The 26,733-nt window shown below is 36.9% G+C and overlaps 1 protein-coding gene across 3 annotated transcripts in view; it reads left to right on the top strand.

Moving 5' to 3' along the window:
- The window catches only part of gabbr1a (gamma-aminobutyric acid (GABA) B receptor, 1a), a 63,151-nt gene that overhangs the window by 22,270 nt on the left and 14,148 nt on the right, over positions 1-26,733 (top strand). For 2 of the 3 annotated variants that reach the window (XM_017491030.3, XM_017491032.3), the window contains 12 exons: positions 7,129-7,263; positions 8,753-8,923; positions 11,876-11,977; positions 12,477-12,542; positions 13,854-14,045; positions 14,747-14,992; positions 15,226-15,289; positions 15,743-15,820; positions 20,005-20,155; positions 21,978-22,110; positions 22,224-22,340; positions 23,728-23,835. In XM_017491030.3, the coding sequence (XP_017346519.1) occupies positions 7,129-7,263; positions 8,753-8,923; positions 11,876-11,977; positions 12,477-12,542; positions 13,854-14,045; positions 14,747-14,992; positions 15,226-15,289; positions 15,743-15,820; positions 20,005-20,155; positions 21,978-22,110; positions 22,224-22,340; positions 23,728-23,835 (1,563 nt within the window). The remainder of the gene's footprint in view (positions 1-7,128; positions 7,264-8,752; positions 8,924-11,875; positions 11,978-12,476; positions 12,543-13,853; positions 14,046-14,746; positions 14,993-15,225; positions 15,290-15,742; positions 15,821-20,004; positions 20,156-21,977; positions 22,111-22,223; positions 22,341-23,727; positions 23,836-26,733) is intronic. The other variant, XM_047161191.2, reaches the window with a different exon arrangement.

Raw genomic sequence — 26,733 nt, 5'->3', positions numbered from 1 at the left:
GGCGGAGAGCACTCTGCACTAGAATCACGCTCAGTAATGAAGAGCGAGGAAAAGGAAAGGAAAGTTGGCATGGCAACAGGCACCAATGAAAGCGCTGTGCACGCAGAAGTGCATTTTTGTAAATCTTTACATCAATAATATGAGGCGATACTTGGGCAGATTAGTGTGTGGTGACAGGTAAAAGCTAATATATTCGTATTTCAGAACAAACAGCAAATAATCATCCTGGGCTAAATTCTGGAACAAGTAGTTGGAGATTGTTTCATTTACATTTACACACTGCACTGACTTACTGACAAGTGAGACGGAATACAATCCAAGCATGGAGCTGAACAGTTGAGGCTTAAAAGTCTTGTTTAAGGGTCAGACAGTGGCTGTCTATCAGTCTTGGTTTTAAATTCATAACTTTCCAATTGCAAGCACAGTACTTTAACTGCTATATGATTATTGTTCCCTTATGAAACTCTATACAGTGAGCAATATATTATATTGCTTCACAATATAAACCAAATGATGCTTTGCAAATAAAGCAAGGGAACTGGTATATATTCGGTAAAATAAGTATGTCATCATTGACGTATTTCTTTGACATGTAAATAATAGTTTATCTTGAAGCTAAACTGGCAAAACATAACCACAGACACAAAAGGTTTAAAACATATATACACAGATCAGGCATAACATTAAAATCACCTGCATAATATTGTGTAAGTCCCGCTTGTGCCACCCGCTGTTGAGGCATGGACTCCACAAGACCTCTGAATGTGTGCTGTGGTATCTAGCACCAAGACGTTAGCAGTAGATCCTTTAAGTCCTGCGAGTTGCTTGGTGGGGTCTCAGGCTTGTTTGTTGACTTGTTTGTGCAGCACATCCCCTTGAACTCTTTGTGATGTTTCTCAAACCATTCCTGAATAATGTCTGCAGTGTGGCAGGGCACATTATCCTGCTGAAAGAGGCCACTGTCATTAAGGAATATCGGTGCCATGAAGTGGGGTTCGTGGTTGCAACAATGTTTAGGTAGGTGGTACGTGTCAAAGTAACATCCACATGAATGCCAGGACCCTATGTTTCCCAGCAGAACATTGCCCAGAGCATCACACTTCCTCCGCTGGCTTGCCTTTTTCCCATAGTGCATCCTGGTGGCATCTTTTACCCAGGTCAGAGACACACATGCATCTGGCCATCCAGAAGATGTAACAGAAAATGTGATCCATCAGACCAGGCCACTTTCCTCTATGGTCCAGTTCTGATGCTCACATGCCCACTGTAGGTGCTTTTGGTCTGCTCTACACAGCTCCATACGCACCAAGCTGCAATGCACTGTGTCTTCTGACACGTTTCTATCAAAGCCAGCAGTTTTTGCTACAGTGGCTCTTCTGTGGCAGCTCTTCAGACGGGCTAGCCTTTGTTCCCCACACGCATCGTTGAGCTTTGGGCGCCCATGTCCCTGTCACCATTTCACCAGTTGTCCTTCCTTCTTTTGGTAGGTAGTAATCACTGCATACAGGAACACCCCATAAGACCTGCAGTCCTCTAGCCATAATAATTTGGCTCTTGTCAAAGTCACTCAGATCCTTACACTTGCCCATTTTTCTTCCAACACATCAACTTCAAGAAATGACTGTTCACTTGCTGCCTAATATATCCCACCCTTTGACAAGTGCCCTTGTAATGACATAATCAATGTTATTCACTTCACCTGTCAGTGGTTTTAATTTTATGGATGATTGATATATATTGGTGCACAATTCTGAAGAAAAATAGCAACTGGCCACTAAGAGTTTAATGTGATCTAAATTTGCTCATATATGGTAAAAGCCAGCAATATACACTGTCAGAGACAAAGATAGTTGCCCAATTTGTATGTTTTTTTTTTTTTTAATAATGATGATGATGATGATTATTTTACAGTTACAGTGCATAGAATATTTTTCTGTTAAAAATGACCAGAAACAAAACATCATTACTGAGTTATAAAAAAAAAAAAAAGAAAGAAAGAAATTTAGATTAAATGAGTGTGACTCATGTAAACCTATTTATTTATTTTTTTTTCCTTAGGGGAATCCAGACCCTCGTTAAGTGCTGAAACACTTGCATTGAACAAATTTGAGATTATTTAGAAAAACAATACAATTTGATTGCAACGAATAATGCAAAATTAAAAAATAAGGTTTTCATTTGTCTCATCCTTGTGCAAATATATACATAGGAAATGTCCCCAATCATACCTGCCCGACTATTTCCTGGTAATGAGGTGTTTACTTATGCAACAATGTGCAACATATGCAAAATGAACCTTGTTGCATTTGCATATAAGGATGTGATGTGTGTGTGTGTGTGTATGTGTGTATGTATGTGTGTATGTATGTGTGTATATATAAATATATATATAATATATATTTTTTTGTGAGTTAAGAAAACTTCTGTCATGTTTAATTCTACGTCATCTTCCAATGACCTTTTCAGCTCCTTCTGTGTTTTAAAACAAGTTCACTGGGGTGTCAGTTTTCACAGTTAGATCAGTCTGCACACTCAAATCCTAAATTCAGAGAAAAAAGGTGGTTATAAAAACATGTTTAAATGTTTAACTTTAAGCTTCAGAATGCTTTAGGCCAGTGACATTTAAATGCATACGGGTATTATATGATTGTTTTCTTTCCTTGAGAGGCTCGAGAGGGAAATGCTGCATACCGAAAGAAGATTGTAATCTAAATAGCTTTTGGTGTCAGAACAGTAATTACAAAAAAAAAAAAAGATTTGATTTGGGCTTGCTTTTAATTATTCTTCAAAGGGCCCAGAATACGTGAGTTGATTTTCTTAATCCTTTTCAAACAAGTAATTATCACGCATAGCAATGTTTCCACAGAGCAATATTGTCTCTCTAATTTGTCAATTTAATATGACATTTGATTAGTGTTGATTAATGTCTTGGATGGTGAGTTTAAAATCTGAAAGTAAAAACACAGATCTTCACACATTATTTTGCATCACTTCCTGTGAGTGTGTCTCATCCTCACCAGTAGATTATGCCTCTTGCACTTTGAATTCTTTACTCCAAAAGTTCAATTAAACCTTGAAAACAGATTGTTTAATCTATTTAAAATGTGCTGTAGGCAATGTGAAACTGTGATTTGCTTCAACCAGTCAAAACCTGTTTTGAAAATATTGCATTTGTAGATTGTGTATTGAATTGCTTGTATATGTTCTGAGGTACATTGGCAAAAGTAGGTTCATGCAAATAGAATAAATAAATAAAAAATAAATAAATAAATAAAAACCCCTAACAGTCTCATTAAGCTGGCAGCAGTGGGCTGTTGGTAAAATTTTTCTCACTGTAAAAATCTAAATTTTTTATTAGATGCCTACTAATTTTGCTTCATCCTCTTGTGCAGGATAAATGAGAAATGTGTTTTTGTTTAAAGCACTCCTGAGCATGACATTTTAATTAAAACACGATTCAAACAATCTAAACAATATCAAGTAGAAAACAACTTTCTATGTAGAATAATGTATTGTTTGTGTTTTTTTTTCTCTTTACCAGGATCGATGACTATACATTTAATAAAAAATTTGGAAGAGCATCCATGTCCTCCTGTTATCTCATGTATGGCTAGCTGGGTAGTTAAGTGCTATAAACTAATTTGCATTTGTAAATAATAGACATGTTTAGTGATTTATTTAACAGCAGCCAAACCTGTCAAAGTATGCCTTAACAGCTACAATTTTGTTGATCAGTGGCATTAGCTAAGCTAGTAAACTAGCTAGCTAGTGCACCATTCAAAACTTAGCTTATGGACAGCTCAGTGACAGCATAGCTCATTAGCTCATTAATTTGCATCTACATATTCTTAGTGTTTTATGTGAAAGGCGCCTGTGAAAGTATATCATAATGATCAAACTATTGGTTCAGCATTAATATTCGCTAAGTTTGGTTAGTAGTATTAACATAATGCAGTGCCACTATCTGTATCTGTATCTCTTTAGTGCACCAAATATTCTTATGTGTCTGTATTCAGATTTAAACATGATTAAAAAAAAAATAGAAGTATGTGTGGACTATTTTAATTATATTAGTTTGTACCTGCTCGTGACATTTTCTAATGAATTTACTTTTTTCTGTTTCCCAAAATATCTGACTGCTTATTCGTGCCCGCAAGCTTCATCCGATCACTCACCTGCACGAAAGTGAAAACCACCTGCTCGGGTGACTTTAAAATAAATAAATAAATAAATAAATCATCCCAGGGAGTTCTACTCATGATGGGCACCACTAGTCTGAATCAGATGGTCTGTGAAATGAAAAATATGCATCTGTATGTGTATCTGTTTAGAAAACATTATCTGGTCATTCCAAATAATGAATTTAGTCCTAATCCCTAATTTAGTAGCTAGCATTAGGCCCGGTTTTATTTTTCAGGTGAAACATTTGGTTCACAATAGCAATATGTTTGAGCAAGGAGTATGAATGAGTTATTAATAATAATGAACAATTTGATTTATTAACCAAAAAAAAATCCTGATCACTATAATGTATATGACTTATTAAGGTTTATGGTGGAATATTATTGATTGGGAATGATGTGAGTAGTAACTCTCTCTCTCTCTCTCTCTCTCTCTCTCTCTCTCTCTCTCTCTCTCTCTCTGTCCCTCTCTCTGTCCCATGCTGCTGTCATGATGATCAAATCTCACACTTTGATCAATTATGAACTGTGATGAAGAGAGACAGGGGTATAGGTAGGGCGACAGAAAGACAGACATGAAGAGGTGCTTCTGAGCGTCTCTGTGTTTTTAATTGGCAGCTGTTGTTCCCAGATTGCATTGGGTAGCATTACCATATCCAAATACATGCTTTATTCATACACATCAGTGTTTCCTGCTACGTATCAAAGCATTGAAATAACACACCAATAATTGGAGCTGACAGCAGAGATACAATAGATGCATACATAATACATGTGAAACTCTTCATCCAAACGTTAAGAACTCAAAAACAAGTAGGCTTTAAATAATGTCAGCTTGGACCAGTGTGTTATGTTGGTGGAAAGCTCAGGAATTAAAAAGCTCTAATGCTCAATATAGACAGAATATTATAGTACACAGATAAATAATAATCATGAAATAAATCTTGTGATATTTTAATTTAAAGGGGTTCCTGATTGCAAAAAATAAATTGACAACCCAGTCTCCATGGACAGTTAATTTTATAATTTTTGAAACTGTGATGTAATGCTGCATTCGTAGTCAACCTAGACAATCTTATTTAGAGCACCTTATTGAGAGGTTGTTTAAATATTAATTACCCCCTCGTCATTAGACTTAACTAATAATTGTCAGTACCATCTGGCATTATAAATAGGTGTTGTCATTTAGCAATAGCAACGTTGAACTCAGAACACAGTTGTTTGCGGCTCAGTCTGTAGACCATGACTAGGCTTAGACTGTGTGCTGAATAAAAAGCCTGATCCCCAGAGAATTAGGAGGTGGGGGAAAGAGTGTTCTATGTTTTTCACCAACCAGTAAAGCCTATTGTGTAAAAAGGATGATAGATGCTGAAAAACAGTGATAGCAGTGTGATATGAATTAAATATAGATATTGTGGGCCAATATCGTTCTAAAAAATTAATTGACATTTTATGTGGCGATGTTGATTGACACGACATAGAGCTTGCATGAGAGGACCACAGTGAGCACAAAACACATTGATGTCACATCTCTGATGTTTTGCAACACTTGGCAAGAAAAGCTACTGTAGGAGAGAGTCAGCTTGGTTACTGTGACGATGATATTGGATCAGTACCAACCTATACGCAGAGCTCTGATATCAGTATCATATTGAAAATGGAAATGTTTGATTTGGTGTATCTCTGTCTAGTGATCAGGGAAAAGTAAGAAGCAAATGAGATCAATCAATTAATCACTTAATTTTCTTTTTGTTTCGAGACAACATTGTGGAATTAATGGAAAGGATATAAAATGTCTGCCATGAACACATGCAGGCAAAGAAATACAATGAGAAATTAAACACCCATGATCCTTTTTAATCACCATTTCAGTAAGTGCTGTCCTTCAAGACAGTCACCTTCTTATTTGTTGTGAGTCAGAGCTACTGTTGAGCCATTGAGCCAAATCCTTAAAGGCTGCTTTATGCTTTATATGAACAGACTTCTGTAGTCTCTAACAAGACGGAAAAGCACTTCTGGGAGGAAACTGTTCTGAAAAGTCATTTTCTGAGAAAGAAACCTAGCCTGTTACCTAGGAAGCGGTTGTGCAGGGACTTTTAATGCAGTGGAAATTGAAGCAAGTGTTTGCACTGTTGCTGTGATGAAATGAACACGTCTGAGAAATGTCCAGGATGTTGTAGCGAATCTATTGGTTTAACTATGTTTCACAGTAGTGAGATGGGAGTGTTGCTACATTTTAAATCAAGTAGTTCAATGATTTTATTCACTGAGTATCACTGATTAGCACTCCTTTCTAATAACAGTTGATCGAAAACAGCAGCATTTCCCTCCTTGTACGTTGATTACAAATAGCTAAGAAAACCATACTGAACCCCAAACCAGAAAGTTCTAGGCTTTCAGAAGTTTTTTTTTTCTAGCCTAATGCTGGGATGAACGGAAATCAAATTTCTGTGGTCATCAGTAACAGCAAAAAAGATTAGTTTTTTACGTACATATATTTTCCAGCTCTTCAAAGGCTTTCTTAAGAGCAGTAGTTAACAGTTAATGTCTGGAGGCTAGCACAGTTTGATAAATTTCCTTCTCAGACATCTGGCTTTCAAATTTTCACATAATTATGAAGTAATGTTGGTGTGTAAGAGCTGTGAAATCGCCAAACTGTGCTGGTTTCCAGGCATACAGGAAATCACCTGGACCACAAACTACACAGTGTGTAAGGGAGACGTGATCAGATTTAGTTTGAACCGGCTTGATCTCCTCTTCTGTTACTTTTTTATGAATCGTGTTCATAGTTACATATGACTAAACATATTGTTGTGAATCTGCAAGCATGAGATGATGTTAAATCATAGGCTGTACATATACCCAAATCTGAAAAATGAATTACAGACATGTTTACCTTGTGTAGCATTGTTTATACTGTATCTTTTTGTCTCTATCTCTGTCTCAGTGTGACCCAGGGGAAGCCACGAAGCTCCTGTACGACCTCCTCTACACAGAGCCGATAAAAATCGTCCTGATGCCAGGGTGCAGCTCTGTTTCTACACTAGTGGCTGAAGCAGCTCGCATGTGGAACCTTATAGTGGTATGTTTCTCTTTGTGTGCTCTGTTTATCTCCAATGCTATGCCTTGTGTAAAAATAGATTACACTCTTAATCTGGGGCTGAATCTGTAAGAGCTCAACTTGTCAACCAGTAATGAATTTTCTTGTGCTGTGTTTATCTACAGCTCCTTTCTATATTTATGTTAGTGTTGTAAATATGTAATGATATTTAGATATGTTATAACATTGTCAGTGCTCATATAAATGTGAACTGTCCGTGTCTTTTAATTTGTGAAAGAAAGAAAAAGAAATCAAAGAGAGAACACGCAGAGAAAGTTGAAGACTAAATTGGAGAGAATGAGGGAAAGAAGGAGAACGTGTCACAAACTGGGAAAGAGATTAACTTAAAATTAATTGCTTTCTGTTGATGGGCACCCTCTGAGTTTTGAATTAGTAAGTCATTTTCAAGTAATTTCCTCAAATCTGCTTTAGTGGTGCATCATAGTAATACGCCATGAATTTTCCCATTAATGCTTCACATCCTTGCAGATTTTAAGGATGCCTCATATACATTATATTATTGCAGATTTCTCTTCAGTGAATCAGTTTGTCACATTTTTGTCAGTAACGGTTATGCTGAGGGAACACGAAAGCAAAGCATCCAGGTGACAGCAGTGTCTCAGCTTCTCTGCTACTGATACATTGACTCTTTTTTTTTTTTTAAATTCTTAACTCTGTTACAGTTCCCTGTGGAATATAATTAGCGTCACACTGGCATGCTATGGTGAGCGAGTATCGGTGTACGGTATGCTAAACAATGTAGCTGCAAAGTGAATTATTTATTAAGGCATTAGTTTGAATGAGTTTGTCACATTTTTTTTATCAATGAAAGTTTGGCTCATGCATTATTCAGGCAATAGAAGAGCCAGGCCTGTAGTTTTGAAACGGTGACAGCAGAGCGTCTCACTTTTTCTGCTGTTGATACATTGACTTTTAAAATTCATAACTCAGTTACAGGTCCCCTTGGAATATAATTAACGTCAAACCCACATCCTGTAGCAAGCGAGTATCGGTTTACTGTATGCCAGACAATGTAATCATGCAGTGAATTATTTATTAAGGCATAAGAAAACATCTGGCCACACTGGGTTGACATGAATCAACTCTTACAGTTTGTTGAAAGATTGTTGCTGTTTGTTGAAAGAGGGCTGCCTCACAGATTCAGGCTTGCTGGTTTGATCCTGGACTCGGGTTAATGTCTGTGTGGCTTTCTTTTGTGGTCATATAGGCAGATTAGCTATGCTAAATTGCCCATAGGTATGAATGAGTGTGTGAATGTGTATGTGCTTGGTGCCGTCTGGGGCGAATTCTCCTGCCTTGTGCCAAATATTCCCAAGATAAGCTCTGGATCCACCGTGACCCTGACCAGGATAAACTGCTTACTGAAGATGAATATGGCTGTAATGTTGTAGCCTTGCAACCCAAATCTGTATCACACCATGCCTTAACCAGTGTATTTGTCTTTGACTAGTTCTCCTATGGCTCCAGCTCTCCAGCACTGTCCAACAGGCAACGTTTTCCAACATTCTTCCGCACACATCCCTCTGCGACGCTGCATAACCCCACACGAGTGCGCCTCTTTCAGAAGTGGAACTGGAGCAAGATCGCCACCATCCAGCAAACAACAGAAGTCTTCACTTCGGTCAGCCTCCAAAAACAGTTCACATTAGAAGATTTTCATTAAAAGTATTCCCATTTTTGTGATTGTTGCAGCCAAAAATGCTTGATTTTGCTGCTGCGGTGTTTTTAAATATTTAAATATTTATTTATTTATTTGTTAGTTTTTTTGTTTATTTGTCTTTTTGCAAAATTTGTGATGCAACTTTCAGAGTTTTTTGTGCTTTTTTTTTTGTGGAAAATTACTTGAATTGGTGAAATTGATACAAATGAGACCTTTTAGCTCTACTTATGTTTGAGGCACGTGAATCGAAGATGGCTTTGGCTGAATGTGCGTTGTGATGATGTCACATGATGCGTCTTGGCCCAAATCTGCAGAAAATCTGCAGTAATGAAGAAAAATTGCAAGCTGCCCCAAATATTGTGGCGTTTGCTTGATTCCAACAATGAAGATATCTTGAATATTGGCAAATATATCAAATTTTTTTTATTTATGAGATTACAATGAAACATATATAATAATATTGGAAATTGAAAAATTCATATTCTATTGGTTGAAAATTTAGCTTATTTCAAGCATTTTATTTCTAGTAAGAAAAGAAAAGCTAGAACAGATTTAGGACGGAGACACAAACATGTCCAAGAGAAGAATACACTGGAATGATCTCAGAGGGTTAACTGCTAAACAAATCATAAATTCATCTAACCCACTGGACAAGTGAACCTTCCAAATTGTTTACCCAGTCCTCTATTGGTTGCCAAGAAATTACAGTTAATATTATGCACAAATTTTGAAGAAATGTTACTATATTTAGCTGGCTTATTACAAAGATAAATCGAGATACAATGGTGCTTGAAAGTTTGTGAACCCTTTAGAATTTTCTATATATCTACATGAATAATACCTAAAACATCATCAGAAGTCCTCAAGGTAGATATCTGTGAGTGGCTAAAGTAGTGGGTTGAGGGAGAGGGGTGTGTGGTTGGATTTCTTCCATTTGTACACAATCTGTCTGACTGTGAATTGGTGGAGTCCAAACTCTCCAGAGATGGTTTTGTAGCCTTTTCCAGCCTGAAAAGAGCGTCAACACTCTTTTTCTGAGGTCCTCAGAAATCTCCTTTGTTCCTACTATGATACACTTCCACAAAGATGTGTTGTGAAGATCAGACTTTGATAGATCCCTGTTCTTTAAATAAAACAGGGTGCTCACTCACACCTGATGGTCATCCCATTGATTGAAATAACCTGACACTAATTTCACCTTCAAATTAAACTGCTAATCCTAGAGGTTCGCATACTTTTAACATTCACAAATATGCAATATTGGATCATTTTCCTCAATAACTAAATGACCAAGTATAATATTTTTGTTTTATTTGTGTAATTGGGGTTTCTTTGTCTGCTTTTAGGACTTTTTTGTTTTAAAAGCTGCTATAGTATTTTTTTTTGTACAATTCATTGTACAAAAACAAGGTCAATCAAGGTCAGTCATTTTATAGACATTATACTCCGTGGGCCTTTGCAGTTCCTGGTGGTGGAGCTTCATGAACATGGGTGGGAATCATTTGAATGTTGAACCCACGTAACTGTTAGAGACCTAATCTTGAAGAAAAAAAAAAAAAGACTAATCTTACCCAATGCACCTTTACAGCAAACCATTCAGTAATTCACTTATTTTTCAGTAACTGTAATGGTATGGTCAGTGAAACTAGTAGCTAAGGAATGTATTTGCAAGAGTAAGAAATCTGGATCTGCCAACAGGTCCCGAGAACATAACATTTAGAGAAGAAAAGAAGTTAGCTTTATTTTAGTTGCTTAGCTTGCTGGCTAGCAACATTATCTATGCAAAAAGTGGCTAATGTAGTTATAGTTATACTAATGTAACTATAGACAGAAGGTTTCTTTTAACAGAGCCAAAACACAAACCAAAAGCCAAGTCATAAATCAGGCACTGTTCAAACACAGAAGATGCACAATATCCATCCACGGGGCAAATGTTGGAGACTTCACAAAGATAAAATATATTGCCATACAGTATAATAGCCTTATATAATGCACTACCCTAACTACTACACTCATGCACGTAACCCAGAAGTAGTGAGCGAGCAGCTAGGCTAAAACTCAGGTGAGAGTGGCCTCTGTTGGTCAGGAGGTGTAATGTCCTGCACTGATGTTCCGCTAATTTAACCCAAATACATATTTGACAAATTATTTGGCTAGTAATGGGCATACTCTAGTAATAAAAATAGTTCTTAAAGAAGTATTGTTTAGCAGAATTTCTTCTCTAGTTGGTCGACAGGAGAAAACAATGCTTGTGATCAGAATATCAAAAGCCTACTTAAATCACTTGTCCCCCCAAGCAGTGATAGATTAAAAACAAAGTGAATAGGCTGGACACATCTGTTTGTAACAGGAGCCAGGGTTACTGATTTATGCACCCCTGAGTTTGAGAAAAGGTACATTTAAAAAGCCTGTAGCATTCTGTTTCTATTTTAAAGAGTGTGCAAAGGCCATGGGGCCGATGGAGGATCATTCATCAGAATGTTGGTTGTGAATATTACCCGAGTCATAAATCTCTGCACCACTGGTCTATTTCACCCATTTCTCCTCTTCTCATACCTTTATAATTTTTTCATAATTTCCCTCTTTCCAGTCTCCTCCTCTTACATTAGGCTGTCATGTCATGCTTCTTTCCTCTTAGCTCTTCTTGCTTTTTCTTTATGCCACTTTCAGCTCTTTTCCCATTAAATCCTGCTTCTTTTACACATTTTTCTCCACCTCTCATACTTTCCATACTGGACATCCCTGTCTGCTATTTCATCCTAACTTGATCTCAAAATTCTTTAGCTCTTTACTCACTATGCTCTCTCCTTCCCTGTTTTATCTCTCTCTCTCTCTCTCTCTCTCTCTCTCTCTCTCTCTCTCTCTCTCTCTCTCTCTCTCTCTCTCTCTCTCTCTCTCTCTCTCCTCTCTCAGACGCTGGATGATCTGGAGCAGAGGGTGAAGGAAGCTGGAATAGAGATAAGCGTGAGACAGAGTTTCCTCACTGATCCCGCCGTGGCTGTCAAGAACTTGAAGGTACTTTGATGAAAAATTTAGCAGCCTTCACTTCCTCACGGTGTGGCGTGCAGTTAGCCAGCCTGAAGATGACTGAGCACATGAAAACATTATGTGAAATAAACCAACACTATCAGGATCTCAGGAGTCTCAGATCAAGTGACATCTCACATGTCATATCTGTGGTTTGAGGCTAAGCTGACAGCAGGTGATGAGCACACACCCTTTTTTTTGTTGCAGCATTGATATTACATAAGAACCCCATGAGATTTACACTCCCTCCAAACAGCATTTTAGCTTGCACAGGGAAATGTGTTAAGGACTTCTGTCAGAAATGAGAGAAGATGTAACAGGACCATAATATATTTTTGATGCAATGGAAATTGCATGCAGTGTGTAAATATAATTTAGGGTGACGTGATATTTTGCATACATGCAGTGTATATAAAGATAAGACACTGACAGACTATATTGTTTGTTTTGTCCATCTTTTCTTAAAATTACATTTTTTTTAATACAGCGTCAAGATGCCAGGATCATTGTTGGCCTATTCTATGAGACTGAAGCAAGAAAAGTCTTTTGTGAGGCAAGTTATGAACATTTATCATCAAAAAGTTGTGCAGATATATGTACTTTCTTCAGTTACAATTACATTAACATTGACATTGTGATTCAGATTAGTACAATTTGAACAAAGTCAGATATTAGTATTATATTAAAATGTTATTATATAATCTGACACAAAATGGACGCTGAGACCAATGCAGTTGAAGGAAGATTTTATTGGAGCAAACAATCCAAAACACTAGGCAAGGTGAAGGTCAAAAACAGGCTTGACCCAAAAACAAAACCCTAACCCCAAAACAGTACAAACTGGGCTAGGCAAAACACAGAAAACAAGGAACAGAAGGCTGTGGAAAAACAGGCTTGGTAACATCTGTCCTACATTATTACCTTAACCTTCTACAAAGCACTGTACACTAGTTCTCATTCACCCATTCACACTCACACACCAATGGTAGCAGAGCTGCTATGCAAGGCGCTAGCTTGGTTCAGTGTCTTGCCCAAGGACACTTCAGTATGTGGAGTCATGTGGGCCGGGAATCGAACCGCCAACCCTAAGATTAGTGGACAACCCACTCTACCACCTGAGCCACAGCCACCCTTGAGGTTCTTAGAGGATTTGTTACAAAGCGCTGGCACTGAAGACTTGTTCCAAAGTGTTAAATAAATGTCTCCTTACAGAAAACCTCACCATATCATATAAGTAAATGTTTTTTTTTTTATGTTGTATAACAGCACATTTTAATACATTTGTTTATTAGGCTTAGATTATGTTTAGCAGTCACCACACAAGTCCCAGTGCATTTTCTGTTTCTATAGAAACAATAACGAATTTAAACAAACTCATTCAGTATAAACCTGTTATGATTTATCTTCTGGAACTTTCTGACCAATCAGATTATTCAATTTAACAGCACTGCGGTATAAATATGTTTATACCCCAGCACTATTTAAGCATGTATATGGTACATTATCATATTGTACCATACAGTATACGATAAAGTACATATTGTAGATTGTACCATTCATATATAGTGGCATGTAATATTAATTTTATCAAATATTTCTGTAGCTTCTGTAATATTTCTTTCATCAGTCAGTCAGTTTAGGTTTATTATATGCATTACTTTTTTTTTTTTTTTTTATTTAAATACCAGGGTTACTCCTGTGTACTTGAGTTTCATTTAATGGCACAGCTGTTGTCCTAGTATTATGCTTCTCTATAGAAACATAGTTGTCATGTATTGAAGATTTTTCATCCCTTATTATGTATGGTTCAATACTCAAACACCGGCCATTGTGTGTTCTCATTTTCTTCCCCTTTCTCTGGCAGGTCTATAAGGAGAAACTCTATGGAAAGAAGTATGTCTGGTTCCTCATTGGCTGGTATGCAGACAACTGGTTTAAAATCAAAGACCCAGCCATTAACTGCACTATGGAGCAGATGACGGAGGCTGTGGAGGGACACGTCACTACAGAGATCGTCATGCTGAACCCTGAGACTGTTCGTGGTGCCTCCAACCTGGTGGGTGAAATATATGTATTTATGCTAATTCTGACACTGTTATACAGTATGTAATATTAAGAGGGTGCCATTCATCCAGGTACAAAGTAACTAAAGAAGTGTGGGAATTGAAAGAGTCAGATTAAAGGTATTAAACCTTGGAAGAAAACTTTAGTTTGAATGCAGAAACATTATAAAGGTACGTATAGTAATTCGACATTGTACTCTTGATGGTACATCTACAAGGGGAAACGAACCTGTACAGTACCTTGTTATGACATTGAATTAAGAATAAGCTGCTTCCGTTTATTTGTGTTTAATGAAGGAACCATCGAAGGCTTGAGTTAGTGTTTTAAATGCTGAAGGTATCAGAATCTTCCAACGTAGTCAGGTATAGATGTTTATAAAGTCATACAGGTATATATTCAATACAGCTTGTGCATGTGTTTTATTTAATGATATAAAACATCTAAACACAAATGATTGCCCTGATGATTACTAGCTTAAATTTAAACTATTGTCTGGCTGTGACGTGAGTCTAGTCCAGTCTGCCTCTCCATCCAGTCTAAAGTAGTAGTTAAGGGTCAAGTCTATTAAAGTTCCAACCACTTCTTTCTTGTCAGTACTTAGCTTTGGTTAAAGTATTGCTCCAAGAAACCCTGGTATTGAGCTTCTGATTACTTACTTTGGTTCTTAAATTCAGTCCTGTGTTATCTATTCAGACTTCCCAGGAGTTTCTGGCTCAGCTTATGTCTCGTCTTGGTGGGAAGAACCCTGAGGAGACAGGGGGTTTTCAAGAGGCTCCCTTGGCATATGATGCAGTGTGGGCTCTTGCTTTGGCTCTTAATAAGACGGTTGCACCGCTACGAGCTAAAGGAAGAAGACTGGAAGACTTTAATTACAACAACCAGGACATCAAAGCGGAGATATATCGGGCTCTTAATACCAGCTCATTTGAAGGAGTATCAGTGAGTAAAACGTAGATGTTAGAGGCAGAATTAGAAATAGACAAATATATGAAAAATCAAAGTAAAAAGATGAATTTACTTTTAAAAATGTAGTAGCGGATTATATATGAGCCAATATATTGTCAGGCATAATGAAATAATTGCAGCTTTCTGAATATTGCATTTAAACACAGGAGGATACTTTATAGGTATCTAGTACATTCTCTTCGCTTATAAATCTATGTCTTTCTCAGGGCCATGTAGTCTTCGATGCTCAGGGATCCAGAATGGCTTGGACACTCATAGAACAACTGCAAGGTATTATCTTATTATCAATTCTGTCTATTACGTCAAAATAACCCTCAAGATTTTGCTTCAATAAAAAAAAAAAACCACCAAAATGTTATTTCTTTCATTAAATTGCATCAGCCTACAGCATGTCTCCTTAGCTAGCATTTATTAAGCAGTTGTAATAGGGATTTTATGCACGTTTGTCGCATTGCTTCATTTCCATAATTATCTGTTGTTTTCAAATGCATTGACACAGGATTTAAACCTCATTATTTTTGTAAATGACTTTTTTGTAAATGAATGTTTTGCTAATGATGAGTTAATCTCTTTTTCTTCTAAAGTCTACTTAAAGAACAGCTTTATTTCATGCCATCCACAATCACTAATAGGATGACTTAGGGGCCAAACTGAGTAATTTCTTTTCTGCCCTTTGAGACCTCTTATCTGAGTCTTTACCAGCCTCACTGTTTCATTTTGTAGGTGGGAGTTACAAGAAGATTGGATATTATGACAGCACAAAAGGCAATCTTTCGTGGTACGGAAATGACAAGTGGATAGGTGAGACAGATTGATTCTTTTCTCCTCTGTCTAGACAACTGTCGCCAGCTTTGTCCATTTCATTAAAGCCTCCTGTCCATTCCCTTATATTTGTCATGATCAAAGATTACTACTATTGGGTTTTTTTTGGCCTGACAAAGTGCTGCTTCACTATTTAATATGTCACTAGAACATAACTACTCTTTGTGCCTCTGTGGTTTTAAACTGAGATGAAATCTACAGTGTCCTAAATGTCATCTGTTGATGAACTGAACACTGAATTGACATCTTGTGGTTTTAAATCGAGATTAACCATTATAGCGTTACATGAGCTCTGCTTGACCAAATCAGCATCAGTCACCAGTGTTCTGCTTTAAAGGGCTACTTTAAAGACCGACGCCTACTAAGCGAGGCACGAGGTCCCTTTCCAGAACCTTCAAACTGACTGTCTCTAAATGGTGGAATGACCTTCCAACCTCAATCCAGACAGCAGAATCCGTCTCTGTCTTAAAAAAAACGGCTAAAGACCCCCATATATAATATATAATATATAAAACCCTGCGATGGATTGGCACCCTGTCCAGGGTGTACCCCGCCTTGTGCCCGATGCTCCCTGGGATAGGCTCCAGGTTTCCCTGTGACCCTGAAGGAAGGATAAGCAGTATAGAAGATGGATGGATGGATGGATGGATGGATAATATATAAAACATTGTGCTTACACTGGCTCTTACACCTCTACTCTATTCATAAAAGCGTCTGCTACATGAATAAATGTAAAGGAGAAGCAAGGTTCTTGAAAGAATATTTATTTCTATAGTCAAAACTAAACATAGAAAGTCTTAAAAAGGTCTGGAAAGGTGCAAGAGACCTGAAGGAGAAAAACAATTCCTGTTTTTCTTCTTATAACTGTATTAATTACAAATATCTGCAGTAGTTAGCATCGGTTTCATGTTGTATGGAACTCAAGGATTATGTAATCATGCATTATGTAAACAAAATTCAGACCTATTTGTATTACATTTTGTGTAAGTCATTGATATTATGTGATTAACCTCCTAAGCTGGAAAGCACTCTGTCATAATTCTGAAATCGTGCACTCTTTTATAGAGTCATGACATAGTGCCATGACTGGATTTTCAGTAAACTACTACCACAGTAAAATGCCAAATGACTGACTATTAAATAATGATTAAACCTTAATAACATTCCAATTACACCGCAAATTGCCTTGACTGTTGAAAGCTGATTTAAAAGCCCCTGTGTATTTCTGATTTACTTCTTCCTCCATATACTTAGGATGCTATTTACATGCTCAGCCACCCCCATGAGTCAGACTCGATTGAAGCTTTAATCAATCCTCCATGCTCTGGTCTCATTGAGGAAGAAGGTTTTGGCAGCATGACATTAGTGAACTGACATGACTCTGTATCAGTGGAGAAAAGTGACCGGAGAATTCACTTTAGCTTGCTGTGCTGATTATATTGGGAAAGATTTATTAGGAAGGACAAATATAGTAATAAATATATAATAATCTGTATATAAATATATAGTAGTCTGTGCAGCATATTTGTAATCACTGTATTCAGAAAACAAATTCTAAGCCTTGACATATAAATAAATAAATTTTGGTGTAAGTAAATTGCAGCTCCAACTTTAGCCAACTTTCTGATGTATGCTGTTTTGGGAAACGTTTTTTTTTTTTTTTTTTACCCGCCAATTGCTCATAATTGCAGTAATCTTTATCCTGACATGTGACCAATTTAGTTACAGCTCACTTTCTTCACGCCTACAAAATCAGTATATGCCACTTTTGCTCTTGCTAAAAAAAAAAGAAAAAGAAAAAACAGGGGCAGAATACAAATAACCCCAAAACTCTCAAGGTTCTCTCTCTCGCTCAATAGAGGCTTTAGGATTTAATTAGCATTAGGTTGATTGTGCTATTCTCCAGCTAATCTTTGACTGCTAGCTTTTAAAAGAGGATAAAATGTTCAAATTGACCCCAAACTTCGAGTGAAACTTTGAAATGAACTCATTTGTGCATGTCTGCAACATATTGCCTGCTCATGCTCTCTTAGCTCCTTCACAGTAGCCCCTGACAACCGCTCGAGCATGTCTTTCCTTTCTAAATAGCTTTGGCAACTGTTGTGAAGTGGGGTCTCCATGGCAACACGCCGTCCAGATTCTTAGATCAAAGACGAAGGAAGGTTTTAGTGTGTAAATGCGTCAAATGACAGCACTCGAGCTCACACCCACACTCGTTGTCTTGAATACATGCCTCCCCCCGAACACGTTTTTCTGTCTTTGTGAGGACCTTTCATTAACATAATGATTACTGTAGATAAATAATGCTATGCATCTAACCCTAACTCTTCAGCTTTAGTTTCAAGCAAATACAAACAAAGACACATTTTTATGAGGACATTTGGCACTTTCCTATCCTTTTTCGTACTCCCTAAGGGCTAAATGTATGTACACACACACACACACACACACACACACACACACACACACACACACACACTCACAGTCACACTCGTGAGCACAGTGTGGACCAAGCTGTGCCTTGATATTATGAAAATCTAACTGAACACGGATGCCGTGACACTCCATGGCACCTGGGATCTAACATGGCTGTAATGCTGTGCACTCTGTTCTCCATAATGGCTCATGCTATTTTGCAAATAAGATGTTTGTTGTATTGAGTAAAATCTTCCTCCTAGTGAGGCTTATATTACAGCCTTTATTTATTAGTGCAATATTAAACAGTACCCTGCTTATTATTCCGACTTTAGAACTAGGGGTGTCAAGTTTCTGAAACAATTTAGTACACACAAAAACAGAAGAAATAAATACTTTTTCACAGCACTGTATATAACAAATAAATTACAGTATGTCTCTTCTTTCACTTATTTTATAGTAGCTATAAATAGTAGTTGCCTTAGCAAAGTTTTTCCCCTCTTTCCGTTTGTCTTGAAGTTAATAAGAGAAAAAAATGCAGCTTGTGATGTTACTGAGAGAGTCCTCTGCTCTGAAGACTTTTCATGCACTGGAAAACATAAAGCAACATGTTTCTGTTTTGACTGTTACAAAACACCGACACTGGAGACTCCTTCTTGAAACATTAAAAATAATATTCTCTTATTTGCATCCTCATCATGGGAACATTTTTTTGTTGTTGTTATATAACAACCTCTATAATTAGACATTAATTATGTGAGCGTCTGCTATTCAAGTTGGTTGTTACTGTAAAAGCACTAACATATTACAACATGCACAGGTGAGGATGTAAGGGATAATCCACAGCTAGGCGCGTGTTACTTGATTTTAACGCACTTCACGGAGGCAACTTTCTTTGCCTTCACGTCCTGCATTAAAATGGTGTAACGCACACCTTGCTGTGGATTATCCCGCTTATACCATGCTCACTTGCCAGCATCGACAAGCTAAAGCTGTCATTGATGTTTGCAGAGCAAAATTTGACTGAAAGGATAAAAATATCGGGTCATTTTCATTAGCGCATGCGTGAATGAAAAGTCTGTGCTACGCCTCTACTAATAATGGAGCCGTGAGTTTAACTACTGTATGTTACTATGGTTACGGTTGTTTATTGGCAGCGCATTAATTTAGACTGGTGATTAAACCAACGGGAACTACCTATGGTATATACGGTTTTAACACACACCTTCCAGTCAGTCAGAATCGATTATTCGGACCGACCATGGTATAATCACCAAATAACCAGTGATTATTCGCCAAATATTCATTCAGGAGGTGGGATTAGGTGTTGATGAGATTCTGAAGGAGATACTGTATTTAATCAATGGTATACACCATATGCTATGCTTCATCTCATTAGGCTCTTTATGTATTGACTGATAGAGCTAATTTAACGGGCACATGTAACTCAATGTAGTTTAATGTAGCTGAAACCGCATTAAACTTCACAACTGAAAGCTACAAATGATGTTTATGCTTCTCCTCTTGCTACTTCCCCAGATATCTGTCATGGTGCCAAGCAACATTATTTCCTAACTAATGAAGTGCTAGTGCTAAGCTCCATCATCTCTCTGTTCTTCTGTTTTTGACTTCTGAAGTCTTTATCGTCATTGGATTTCAGTCATTTTGTTCTGTACTCCCACTCCTTCCTTTTGAGTTCTTTATATCCTCCATTTTTTTCCCTTGACCTATTTATCTCCACTTTGCAGGCGGAGACCCTCCAAGAGATCAGACGGTGGTTTTAGAAGAATTTCGCTTCCTTTCCCAAAAGCTGTTTGTTTCGGTATCTGTGTTTGCTGGCCTGGGAATCATCCTGGGCATCGTTTGTCTCACATTCAACATCTACAACAGCAACATTCGGTAATCACTCAGTACAGATGTGAATTGGGTTCGGTGTAATCTTGGAGCTCAGGATATAAATAAATGCAGCTCAGTTTAGATTATGAGCTCGGGTTATTTATTCTGTGGGACAGAAACTTCTCGGTTACTCAAGGTGTCCTCCTTTTCCAAACTCCTCACATCCTACAGTGTGTTTACTGTGGGCAGAAGTGGAGTTCAGCCTTTTGTTAAGTGGCTGCACATGCAGTGTTGAAATCAGTCGTTTTAATCGTTTTAAAATGGTAAGAATATATTCCCAGTCAAACTTTTTACAGCAGTGTTATGATGAGGGCAATTTTTCTTTGTAAGGGGCATTAACTTACGATTTAGCATAGCATAGAATATAATTATAAAATTATTCTATGCTATGCTAAATCATAAGATTCTTTTTTCCAAAATGACAAGTCTGCATATCGTTTTCAATTAAACTCTTTAAATTTGAACAGTGAAATTGCATTCACATGATTGATATGCATGGTAATTGGAGCTCTTGCATGAAATGAAAAAGTAGTGTACATTTATTCATGTAATATTTCTGGATCTACAGAGGAAGCATGAGTAAAATTGTGTAAAATGCGCTCAGGAAGCTGTGAGTCCCAACACCATATTTGTTTGTAGGGGTGATAACCATACAATTTGAATCGATGCATCAATTTAAAAGGCACTGATTAAAATTATTTTATGCAACAATTATAAACTGATTATTAGCAATTATCATTCTTTAAACATTCATTGTTATCAAAAAAGGACAAATAAGTGGTATGTAAAAAATAAAAAGAATATTTTTAAACAGATCTGTAAATACATTAGTAGGCTAGGTTGGCTGGGTGATTTGCTCATAACTCTAATGCTTTAAACATAGCCTTCTATGCACAATCATCATTCGCAAATTAACAGTTCGCATTATCATTTGGAGGCTGCTAAATTGAATCGTGTTGTATCAGCCAGATTCAGATGTATCGTCAAATATCAAATCATTGAAATTGGTTCGTATTGTGTGGAAGCCTGAGGTTTAACCTTGACTTGTTTGAGGCTATCTTTATTAAAGCCAAATACTGCTGATAGCAAATGTACTGTCCATAAAGTATCATGAAAGACAGTTGAACCATTTGATACATTGAAAATAAATATAAGTAGTATATGCTGAGTTTATTTTGAAGTAAAATGACAAATTAGACCATGTCACGTACAACGGGAACACTCTGCGAATGTTGATGTAAATCCAAACCCCCTATATATATATATATATATATATATATATATATATATATATATATATATATATATATATATATATATACATATATATATATACATATATACATATACATTATATATATATAATGTGTGTGTGTGTGTATGTGTGTGTATATGTATGTATATATGTATGTATGTATGTATGTATGTATAAGATAATGCCAATAGGTTGCACATTGTCGATTGTCAGTTGTTGGCCAGACTCTGAGGAACATGCAGAACATGTTAGAAGAGACATTGTAGTGTAAAATAGGTCAGAAGGAGGATGTCTTCTAACATGACCAGATTGATGCTTGATTCAGGCACGGGAAAGCGTATTAGAGAGGAAATGATGCATACAACAGTGTTTTTGTTGGGAGAGCTTATATACAGTAAATGCCTTATGAAGTGCTTATGTATAATGTTTTGAATGTGTCATATAGGCATCCTTCATATTAACTGCAGTTGATGCAGTGTAGAACAAATTGGTATTGCGCTTATTTTTTCAACACGGCATTAAAATGCAGTGTGTGTGTGTGTGTGTGTGTGCGTGTGTGTGTGTTAACAGGTACATCCAGAACTCTCAGCCATACCTGAATAACATTACAGCCGTAGGTTGTGTACTTGCCCTGGCTGCTGTTTTTCCACTGGGCATTGACGGTCTTCATGTAGACAGATCTCGGTTTCCTGTGGTGTGTCAGGTAATGGGATGAATCCACTGTTATTCCCCTCTCCTCCTGTTCTTGTTGTCATGTGCTTAAAACCCTGTTATAACTGTCTCTAAGAAATACATTACCCTTATCTGGTCTTCTAGTTCCGCCTGTGGCTGCTGGGGCTGGGGTTCAGTTTGGCTTATGGCAGCATGTTCACTAAGATTTGGTGGGTTCATACCGTGTTCACTAAGAAGGATGAGAAAAAAGACAAGAGGAAGGTAAGAGGTGGAATTATGTGAATAAAAATGGCAAAAAGCCATATATATATATATATATATATATATATATATATATATATATATATATATATATATATATATATATATATATATATTTTATATATAAATGTAATTCACGTTTAGTTAATTAGGAAGAACACTAACATTAATTATAGGCCTACATACAGTCTATAAAGATTTATGCAAAAAAAAAAAAAACAACCCTGAATTTATGTTCAGATTTATTGAAAATTTGAGAATACTCACTGATTTTATCTTAGAGCACATGAATGCGAGTGTAATATCACTCTCGTATCACAGCACTCTTAACAAGTTTTTTTTTTTCATTTTATTACACTACACTTCACACTTCCATTCACTGCCTCTCTCCACACACACACACACACACGGCATAAAGTATTTATTGCAGTATTAGTATTTATACACACACACACACACACACACACACACACACACACATATATATATATATATATATATATATATATATATATATATATATATATATATATATATATCAATTCATTGGGCCTAAGAGAAATACCAGCTCATACCAGATATTCATGAATATGGATGAATATTAAAATTCTTTGCGGAGAGCTGACCTTTGAGAGCTTTATTATTTGAGCCTTTGCATGACAAGCAGATTTACTCTCAACTCTCTTGATGTTCAAGCTTGGCATTTTAGAGTCCTTTTAGAAATGCTTGAGAAAGTCAGATATTCAGAGAGGAAGGTGGCAAAAATGGGGCTCTAAAGTCATTAGGTGCACTACATGTACACTGGTAGGGAAGAGTATGCATAGCACAGCTCAGTTGAATGCTATTTAACCAGTGTGATGGCCTGGAGGACGCTAGCAGCTCTGGGTTAATGGAGGGTGAAACAGATATTACCCTGCATTTTGGAACATTTGATTTTCTCCAAGTTTGTTGATAGCTGGTATATGCTTCCAACAGATTCAATAAGATTCAACTGAATCAATTAGAGCCCTTCAAGATGTTTCCCTTCAACTCTTCTAACACCCACTGTCAGGGTCTTTATGGTCTAGCTGGGACTTTATGGCGTTAAAGAGGTTACTTACACTTACACCTCTACTCTGTGCACTTTGCTTCTTCTGGAACTCAATTAATGGATCTCGTATGGTAGCACTCCTTGTATTGTTCTCTGCTTGATATCGCTTTGCTTGGATTTTCTCATTTGTAAGTCGCTTTGGATAAAAGCGTCTGCTAAATGAATAAATGTCAATGTAAATGTACTTTTTTTATGTGGTGTGACAGCACAACTATAATTTGCCTTGATTTGAAAACTTAGTTTGTTTAAAAACACTGTGCTGGATGACCGATGTTTTGGTGTCTCTCTTTTTCACAGCATTTGGAACCCTGGAAGCTCTACGCAACAGTAGGAGTTTTACTGGCTATTGACGTCCTGTCTCTGATGATCTGGCAGATTGTTGACCCTTTGCACATTACATTAGAGGTGCTTCAATTCTATTACCAAAATGCAAAATTATGTAAAAAAATCTCTGTAATAATATTGTGAGAAGCAGCACTGCAATCAGGTTTGATCTCGGATTTGTTGCGTTGTGTTAAAAGTAATTGTTGATTTATGAATCCTGATATTCTTTTGCGAAAATGCTTTTAAGTATATAGACATTCCTGTGTGAGGTTTTCTGGACCTTTAAAAAAAAAAAAAAAAATCAAAGCCTTGTTACCCACCCAGTTGTTATGATATTGCTACATTATATAGTATTAATACATATGTCCAGTGATGGAAATAGTACATAACACACTTACCTGAGTGAAAATACTGATTCTGTTGTGATAATTCATAAGAGAAAATGTAACAATCAAGAAAATTACTCAAGTAAGACTAAATAAGTCTGTATCGTGGAAAACTACCTGAGTAATTACTTTACAGATTACTTTTTCATATGGCTACCACTGATACAACTAATCAAACGTTTCCAAAGAATGCATGCAATAATTGTGTTTATTATCAACAGTATGTAAAGAAAGGTAACATTTAGCTGGCTAGCTAACTAAACCAAATGCTATTGGTTTTAGCAGCTTGCTAGGTTTGTTAGCTAGCACATGTTAATTCATACCTGTTACTAGCTTTATAGTTTGCTACCTTACACATTATCCTGGGCATTATTTGCTGAAGCAGTACTTACTGTAGATACAGTGGGGTCCAAAAGTCTGAGACCACAATGAAAATTTTAATTTTTTTTTTTTTTACTGGAAATAAACAGTATTAGAAGTTTTAGAATTTTGAAATGTGCAACATCTTGACTATTCAGTATTTGAGATGTTGCAAGTTGTATTTGAGATAGTTTTATCCTTTCCACTGAAGCTTTCAGGCGACACTTCAAAGGTGGCGACACTCCAAAGGGACGTCTGTGGTTCAGGTGGTAGAGCGGGTTGTCCACTAATCGTAGGGTTGACAGTTCGATTCACGGCACACGTGACTCCACATACCGAAGTGTCTTTGGGCAAGTCACTGAACCCCAAGTTGCTCCCGATGGCAAGGTAGCTCTGCTACCATTGGTGTGTGAGTGAGTGAGTGTGAGTGAGTGTGTGTGTGTGTGTGTGTGTGAATGGGTGAATGAGACACAGTGTAAAGCGCTTTGGATAAAATCGCTATATAAGTGTACCATTTGCCAAAGGATTTGATCTAAAATGGGTCATCAGGTTTTATTTGTGTAGTCCATACCAAACCTTTTGTGTTATATTGGAAAAAGAATGCCAAACAGAAGCATTTTCACTTTCTCAGACTTTTGGTGGGCTCAGAATTTTGGACTCGACTGTATACAAAACACTGCAGGCAATTACAAACAAATATTGAAGTGTCTTAATAAGTTTCATACAGAGTTTTCATAGTGTAGACCATCAAAAGATCGGGCTAGCTAGTTTAGCTCACTCGGCTAGCTAATGGCTTACCTCTACGTGTCTCAGCAGGTTGGGCTTTGAGCTGTGAAATGCTGATATCTTCACTAGTTTCAGCTCGCATAATTTGGTCATTATCATGCTGTTTCATTTGAAGCATTTAAAATAGAAGATGCCTGATGAATTAGGGAAGTGATACTCATACTCATCTGTCTCCACTGTCTCAGACATTGCTGCTGTTGACTAAAGTATTCGGCACCTGAAATGTAGGAAGCACTTTTGGCAGGAAACTTTAATTTGATTGGCTCTTGAAGTTTAATTATTTAAATTATGGACATATTGTCATTTGGTTGGCATTAATTGCATTCCTTTTTTTTTATAACTGTAACCATGATCCAAAATAAATTTAAGTTGATTATTATATTTTTGAAAAACATAAGTAAAATATTAATTATATATTACATTATACCCAAAAAAGAACCATTACAGTGAATTATGTACGTAAATCTTTTAATGAGAGTACATTTACTTACTTTTCACCCCTGTGTATGTCCCAACATATAAGGATATTTGAGAGTTTTCTCTAAGCAGAGTCGATGCATATGGGTTTTAAAGAAGCCAATGGTAGGAAGCATTTAGGAACATTTTTCAAGCGTTTATAGAAACATTTATGAATGAATTACAAATCCACATTTAATTCAATTCAATTCAATTTTATTTGTATAGCGCTTTTTACAATAGACATTGTCTCAAAGCAGCTTTACAGAAATATCAACACGGTATACAGATATTAAAGGTGTGAATTTATCCCAACTGAGCAAGCCACTGAGTAGCGACAGTGGCAAGGAAAAACTCCCTAAGATGTTTTAAGAGGAAGAAACCTTGAGAGGAACCCGACTCAGAAGGGAACCCATCCTCATCTGGGTAACAACAGATAGTGTGAAAAAGTTCATTATTGACTTATATGAAGTCTGTATGGCCTAAGAAGCAGCCGTAGTCCCAGCAGTCTGGAATTGGAGAAGATTTGAGCTCCATCCAGAGGCAGAAAGGATTAGGATCTCTAGTATCTCCATAAAATCGTGTGTGGCTCGGCAGAAGGAAAGAGAGAGAGAGAAAAGATTATTAGGACTGGGAATTAGTATAATAGAAAGTCTAGTCATGGTAGGCTTGAGTAAACAAATACGTTTTAAGCCTAGACTTAAACACTGAGACTGTGTCTGAGTCCCGAACACTAATAGCACTGTTCCATAACTGTGGGGCTCTATAAGAGAAAGCTCTCCCCCCTGCTGTAGCCTTCACTATTTGAGGTACCACAATAGCCTGCATCTTTTGATCTAAGTAGGCGTGGCGAATCATAGAAAACCAAAAGGTCACTTAGATATTGTGGCGCGAGACCATTTAGTGCTTTATAGGTTAATAAAAGTATTTTATAGTTAATGCGAGATTCCACTGGGAGCCAATGCAGTATTGATAATATGACCATATGTGA

The sequence above is a fragment of the Ictalurus punctatus genome, chromosome 17 (assembly GCF_001660625.3).
Source record: "Ictalurus punctatus breed USDA103 chromosome 17, Coco_2.0, whole genome shotgun sequence".
NCBI classification, from domain to species: domain Eukaryota; kingdom Metazoa; phylum Chordata; class Actinopteri; order Siluriformes; family Ictaluridae; genus Ictalurus; species Ictalurus punctatus.
Note: the sequence above shows the minus strand (reverse complement) of the source record. Positions and strands in the feature narration are given on the sequence as shown.